This window comes from Limulus polyphemus, unplaced genomic scaffold, assembly GCF_000517525.1.
Source record: "Limulus polyphemus unplaced genomic scaffold, Limulus_polyphemus-2.1.2 Scaffold5224, whole genome shotgun sequence".
Classification (NCBI taxonomy): Eukaryota; Metazoa; Arthropoda; class Merostomata; order Xiphosura; family Limulidae; genus Limulus; species Limulus polyphemus.
Window position 1 is genome coordinate 47,387 of NW_013670834.1, and position 7,978 is coordinate 55,364.

The 7,978-nt window shown below is 30.0% G+C and overlaps 1 protein-coding gene across 1 annotated transcript in view; it reads left to right on the forward strand.

Moving 5' to 3' along the window:
• Positions 1–7,978, forward strand: part of LOC106472294 (multiple C2 and transmembrane domain-containing protein 1-like) — a gene marked incomplete at its 5' end in the record, with an annotated part of 58,043 nt that overhangs the window by 45,479 nt on the left and 4,586 nt on the right. Inside the window, 5 exon segments of the mRNA XM_022400891.1 lie at positions 2,749–2,823; positions 4,789–4,908; positions 6,062–6,190; positions 7,118–7,171; positions 7,652–7,758. Of these exon segments, the coding sequence (XP_022256599.1) occupies positions 2,749–2,823; positions 4,789–4,908; positions 6,062–6,190; positions 7,118–7,171; positions 7,652–7,758 (485 nt within the window).

The following is a 7,978-nucleotide window of genomic DNA, read 5'->3' on the forward strand; positions in this document are numbered from 1 at the left end:
GATGTGTTACTAAAATTCAAACATCATCTAGTGGATACTGTTTGATGAACCATGATGTGTTACTAAAATTCAAACATTGTCTAATGGGTACTGTTTGATGAACCATGATGTGTTACTAAAATTCAAACATCATCTAGTGGATACTGTTTGATGAACCATGATGTGTTACTAAAATTCAAACATCATCTAATGGATACTGTTTGATGAACCATGATGTTGATGTACTACTTCATTTTTTCATACCATCAAATTTACAAGAATCTCCTGCAGAAAGAAACATCCTGACACCATTACAAGCCAAAAACTATGTCTGTTTTTATTTTCATAATTAACTAAAGCTCCTGGTAACGTGTCTTCACCTGAGAATTCTCCTAGTTTCCAAAAAATCCAATGTTTAAGTTACTTGCAGTAAGGTTATTGTAATTGGACATCAACTGTTGTCAAGGTTAGCAACTTGTATAAATACCTAAGTGATTGTATGGTCTTCCAACAATGTCCCAGTCTTTTGTTTTTTTGTTGTTGTTGTTCCATTTATTCTCTCTATTTTTGTGATTCTTTGCAAAGTTTAAATGACTGACCATGACATAATGATGTGTTAATTTTTTTGGCTGCAAATTTTTCATGTAGACAATTTTTTGTGTGACTACTTTTGAAAAGTTCTGTTCTTATTCTAACTCCATACATATGCTGTATTCCTGTATTTATTCCTGGGGAAATTTTGAACTGACTTGATGTTTAAATTTAACTCTAAATTCTTTTCTTATATTTTGCAGTTTTAGTCATGTTGAAACTTCTAAAATTTTTGGATGATGTTGGCACTTTACTGGTCAGATGAACCAATTGTAACGAGAGGTTAAAGGATTTGTAACTTAAAATAGATATGAGAAATAAATTTATTATTATTAAAACATGTATTGATAGACCAATCTTAATCAGTCTACATTTAATTTAGTATTGGTATAATAATACTGAAAAAGTGAACAATTGTTTTCATAGTCATTAGGAAACAGTATGTAGACAGGAAAAGTTTAAGTTAATTTAGCAAAAATACCCATCCCCAGTGACAGAAAAGTTTAAATTAATCTATTTAAGTTAATCTAATGCAAAAAGTAATTGTTGAGCATTTCAGTCATACTAAGAGCCACTCAACAATAATATAAGGTAAATTTACATTTTTATGCTTTAAGTTGCATCATATTTTGAAATGTAAATGATAGTGTGATTAATTCCTAACAATTTAGTGTAGAATTTCTTACTTGAGAAATATAATTTGGCATCAACATTATTCACGCTTGTTCTTCTATCATTTCAAAAGTGAATGTTAAGCTTTGCCTGCATATACTGTGAACCGTCATGTCTGTCCGAGCAGTCATCTGTCTCCTGTTAAGCCAGCCAATAAAATTAAAAGTTCTGTTATACAATCCCGCAAAAATTATAATTAGAAAACACACTCTCTCGTTATAATTTTTGCGGGATTATATAACAGAACTAATAATTTTATTGTTGTTGGATTCAATATGATTACTTTTAAAGAGTGCATTTATTAATTGTTGAAATGTTTATATTTTACTTTTATATGCTGTACTAGATACACTGTAAAAAAATGTGAACCTTGTAAAATAGATGTAACACTGAGACAAAAGAAATTTCTTTGCAAATACCAACTACATGTGCAAAAGCACAGCAACGAAACGGCACAGAGTACACGTGTATTCAACAATAAGAATAATTCAAAGAAATGGTGAAGCAAAATTTAATATAAAAAAAACGTGAGGTTCCAGTTTGTCACTTTGTTGTTTCTACACTAGTGTAGTAGGTGTATATTATCGTATTTTTCGGAATATAAGACGCACCCTTATTTTGAAGACAAAATTTTGGGGAAAAAATCTACAGTCTCATTTGAAAGATTTTTATTGAACAAAATTTCAATTTGATACTTTTAAAATTAGTATATATATTGTTCTAAACACAAAGGAGCTCAAAACATCAAAATAAGAAAATACCATAAATCAAAAAAAGGTTTACTGTTATTAGTTTGGTTCAAAACCTACAAAATCTTCATTGCTTTCACTGTAATTTCTTTTTTATTATTTAGGGAGCATTATAAATAGTTATGTTTTTAAAAGGAAAAAGAAAAACTGCTATTGCTATAAATAACACATTCAATTGAACTAAACTATGCATGCCTATTTAAATATATTTACACATTGCTTGTGTATATCGTATATATACATATATATTATTCATACCTTCGGTGTATAGGATGCAAGCAGATTTTGACATCAAATTTTGGGGTAAAAAAGTGCGTCTTATACACCGAAAAATACGGTAAGTATTTCCTAACTTAACAATTATTTTTTTAGGTTCCTAACTTTGAAAAAGTTTATCAAGTTTCCATATGTGTTGAATAACCAAGGATAAATAACGTCTTCATTTACTTCAATTGTAGTTAAATACCCATTTTACTGTTTATTTAATGCTATATATCAGAAATATTCATTCATAAGAAGACTTTTCTAATTTATTGTTCATTTTATTCATATTATCACTAAAAATTTTGAGTAGTCTAAGTTAGTATAGTTGTAAGTTCAATGCTTCCTTGTACATATGATATTCTTTAATGTTCACAGAAATTTCTCAGTATGATACAATTTTTTCATTTATTTTTTTATCCAATTGAAAAAAAAACAATTTCAGGAACATAATGCTTTCTTCTTTACAAATGTTTGTTTATTGATTTTTTTATAGATAAAAGTAGCTGTAAGAACATTCAATCCAAAAGAAGTTAAATATATGCAACCTGAACAGAAGTTTAAGCGATCGGTAGGTTTTAGTATCTTTATTTTGTTTAAACTTTTTTGTTTATTTATTGTTAAGCACAAACCAACACAATAGGCAGTCTGTGTGCTGTGCCCACCACAGGTATACAAACCTGGTTTTTAATGTTATAAGCCTTAAGACTTATTGTTGATCCACTGGGAGACTTGATCGAAGCTAATTATATTTGTTTTTGGCATTGTAAATATTTCATAAAAATGTATTGTTGTAATTAATGGATATTTGAGTTTTTCTTATTATTTAAGAATATTCTTGAAATAAATAGATTGGTGTTAAAAATAAGTGTATATAGTTTCAAAGTTTCAGTTTTGTATCCAAAAGTTATTATAATGTGGCAAATTGAAGAGTGTATCTACAGAATGTTAAAACACTGATCCTAGACTGGTATTGTTTAAAACACAGAATTTCCTATTTAGGGATTGTACTACTGTTGTATCCACTCTGTACATTACTCGTACGTCCCCATCTCGGGCTAGACTTGACTATAACTTATCAGGCTATTTTTTAATGGAAGATAAAGCAATACGCTTGAGAAAAGAAACTTGAATCAAGGATGTAAAACTAACTTTTGTCTGAAGTACGAGTGTAGTCAGTAACTACTTTAGATCTGAAAATATTACTTAAGTATTATATTATACTACCTGGAGTACCAGTTCGTTGGACGGGTGAAATAAAATCTTGTTTGTAACGATAGGAAATTGTGCTTCTATATTTTATCTTAAAATAATAAACATTAACAGTGCAATAAAAATATATAAAGGTCCTAATAGTGAAAAGAAAGACATTCTGTTTTCAAGAATTCTAACACTATGAAATTATATGGGGGTCCAACCCCCCTCATGACCTTCATCGTGTCACTGTGTTAAGTTTGGTGCTGGTTGATCAAGAAATGTGGAAATGTATAAGGAAAAGAATACACACACACACACACACACACATTGATGTTTATTTATCTAGATAAAAGTTCAGAAGAGTAAATGATTTACTAAACAAAATGAATACAAAACACTTCTACATTTGCAATATGTCTACATACCCATTTAAAAACAAATCATACAGTTGTTGAAGAAATTAAAGTATAATACATATACTGAGTTTTATTGAATGCACGGTGGAGTCAGATAGCTTAGGTTGAATTATTTCATTTGTGGTATTTAGCTATTTCTTTCTTTTCAATCAATATTTCTAATAAATCATATGTAGGTAGCAATAAGTACCCTGAAAAAACCTAAAAAACTGCAGTTCATGTAAACAAGGTCTTAAAAAATAACTTTTTTTTTTATAAAAGTCAGTCACATATAGTATTAAGTACCTCAGTTCTTTAATGCATGAAAAAAATAAAAATACTTGCTTATTGCAGAACATTCATCAGTGATAAGTAGGAAAATAGCTAATAAAAACACTTGCCTATTGTAGAACATTCATCAGTGATAAGTAGGAAAATAGCTAATAAAAACACTTGCCTATTGTAGAACATTCATCAGTGATAAGTAGGAAAATAGCTAATAAAAACACTTGCCTATTGTAGAACATTCATCAGTCATAAGGGGGGAAAATAGCTAATAAAAACACTTGCCTATTGTAGAACATTCATCAGTGATAAGTAGGAAAATAGCTAATAAAAACACTTGCCTATTGTAGAACATTCATCAGTGATAAGTAGGAAAATAGCTAATAAAAACACTTGTCTATTGTAGAACATTTAACTGAATAATGCTTGTTTTCATGCTAATGAAATGAAAACAGATTTATAAGCTTTAGTTGACTCAGTTACAGATAACATTGTTCAAGGAGATGTTTAGTTAGGGACAGATTTGCTAGACGTGTGTATTTATTTCGGAGATCTACTTATTCTGGCTGTGATTCAGGCCTGTATTGATTTATCTTTATTTTTTATCATCAACATCCAGATGAAACTTTCCTTCTGTATTTTTTCTTATTTCAATACAGATATTTATGAGAAATGTACAAAGGATAAGAACAATAGCACTAGATTTTGTTGAAGTAGCCAAATTCCTAAACAGCTGTTTTCAGTGGGAATCTGCTCCACGAAGTATCGTAGCTTTCATTGTAAGTGTGAAAAATTTTAGTACCTTCGATAAAATTTCATTTAACACAGTCTAGTTTTAAATATGGTACTTATCATAATAAAATAAATATTTTGAAAATAAAGAAAATTTCGAATATATTATGAAACTTATTCTAAAGTTTGTAGATAATTATTTTTTTTATTTATGACTGAATTTATTTTGTACTGCGAGTGATTTAGAAATAAGTATTAAATTACTTGTGACACACACACACACACACACACACACACACACAAATAATAAGGTTTTTTGACAGATAAATTAAATGTACAAAAATGCAATACATTAGTTATGTACACATTTGACAATTTTTGTTATCAAAATGCAATGCTCCTCAGTGTATTTTGTGCATGCTTCCTACCTTGTAAATACAATACCCCATTTCGTCTTCACGCTTCCTAATTTTCTGATTTGTTGCTTCAGTGATTACTTCAGTTTTGGTTGCTGTTTCTGTGTAACAGTGTTACCTATTTGTGGTGGACAGAGGATTCTTATGGAAGTAGAGACTGTTTAAATCTTGAAAACCGTACAGACAGAGATAATTAATACTTCATTCGGATGTATCTACTTCCATAGTGAAAAGATTGTGGGCATGTAATGTTAGGTCATTGGGGTGTTACACTAACTGAGGAATGGGACGAGATGATGTTTCCCAGTGATGTTCAGATTGATCAGAAATATACCTTTACATATGCAGTGACTGTGTGTTTATATATATTTTTCTTTTAATGTATCTGAACAGTTAATAAATGGGACTGTCTGCCTAAGTAAACTTTTGATATACTTACAGGTATCCAGACAAAGAAGTTGAGACTCAAAGAGCCAAAAACTCTTAGCTGATAAATATTCATATCTCTATCAAGTTTATTGTTAGTTATTTAATATAGTTTATTGTTTATTGTGAGTTAAAAGGAGTTATTTATGTCTATAGCTTTTATTAGGCTTATTTACTGTCATATCCTGTTTGTGAGTACACTTAGCTTTTATTTGGTGTGATAGAAATAATTCCTTATGGAAGCTGTAGAATGAGAATTTTAAAGTTTCAGAAGTTGTTTGCAAAGAAATCTAGCTTCAGACTTCCTTCTTAGTCAGCGTGAGTTAGATTAAAGGCAATATATTTATATTTCAAACAGACATTCCTGGTGATTACCTATACCATGCAGCTGTACATGATGCCTATCATCATCCTCCTCATCTTCCTGAAGAACTACGCCATCATTACCACGACAGGGCTAAGCTTTTCAAGTCGTGATGAAGAAGAGGTAATTACTACAACTGTTGTTTTTATTAACAAGACGATGTCTTTATCTAGTTTGATGTTGAGCTACACAGTATACCTTAAATTGTCAAGTCTGAAACTTTGTTATTTGCATTTAGGTACTTATTAAGCGAGCATACTTTTTTACAGCAACACTTGGGTATAGCCTATAGCTGAACATCAAATACCCTTCTATAGCAGTTTTTTTTTTTCTGAAAAACAATATTTCTTGTTTTGAAAGTTTAAGTGTATTTTGTACACTATTTCATTGAGTAGAAAAATGTTCACTTTATATTACTTTGACAAGTGTGAAATAAGATGGACCATATGTAGCCCAGTAGTTAGCATGCTGAATTGTAGATCTGTGTTTCCATTATTTGTGTTCCATTAGCAAATAAAAATAATTGTTTTCCATACTTTGGGGCTGTATGTGCATAATAAGGGTGAAGGTCAAATCCCAGTATTCACTCAGATAAGAGTAGCCCTCAGTGCTGGTGACCAACTGCCTTCCTTTTAGTCGTAGTTCGAAATTGAGGATGACTATAGAGGGTAGCATTTAAGTAGGTTTATTTAAAGGGACAGTGATTGGCATACTTTCTAATAAAATGCTATTTTAAGAGAGTCATAAAAGTGACTTACGCTAGCAAGTAAAGAAAAGTTATATTTAATGTGATGCAATTTAACATCTGACAAAAGTTATCTTTTAATCTTTAATTTACTTTATTCGCTCCTTTTTTTATTTACAGTCTTGTTATTTGTGTAGTTTGTTCTTAAGCTCTTTATAATAGTTTAATTAATAACTTGCATCCATTTACATAATTGTTTACAACATAACTTATTATTCAAAGCAATAAAATGATTTTACACAATTACAGAAGCTTAATATTTTAAGCTAGTATGTTTAAGAGATCATTTTATTCCGCTAATATAGGATGTTGAAGATGATGATGATGAAGAAGATGATGAAAGTAAAGATTCTAAGGGTGTAAGTAAAGATTAGATGTACAGTTTCATTTCTTTGAATACAACGCTGGCAGTAGGATGTAAAAGCAAAGTGTTTTGTTTTCCTGCTTCACATGGTCAACAGAAGGGAGTATAAAATTTACTATTAATCTTTTTTTAATTGTTACAGAACTTATCACACGATTGTAAGTTTCACTAGTTGTTGAATAGCAAAGTGAATTTTGAGGGTACAAAGCATGTACTTGTAGAGGTTCATAAATATGGTAAACATCTTAAATTGTAATCACATTATTGACCCAAAGGGAGTTAAAAACAAGCCATGTGAAAATATTTTACACGCTATTGTATTCTAAGGGAAAAATTCTCTGTATATTCTTGATTATAGAAAAGCAATATCTTTCGAGTCATTTAAAAATCTGTCATCTCAAAGCACGTATATTAGTCATATTGTTCTGTGATTATATCTATTGATATTTTGAGTTTTGGTGCTGTGCTTTATCAGGAAGAAAAGAAGTCATTGAAGGAAAAACTTCAGGCAGTCCAAGATGTGACAGCAATGGTCCAGAATGTCTTAGGAGAAATTGCCTCTGTGGGAGAGAGGGTGAAAAAGTAAATTACTTTAGAAAATTTTCATCATCACTCATAACACCGAAAAAGATTATCACTTAAACAGTTGTTTAACTTTTTAGCTTTTATAATTTATTTTAGAGAAAAATATTCAAGTATCATGTGTGTGTGTGTGTGTGTATATATATATCATGTGTGTGTGTGTATATATCGTGTGTGTGTGTGTGTGTATATATCGTGCGTGTGTGTGTGTATATGTATA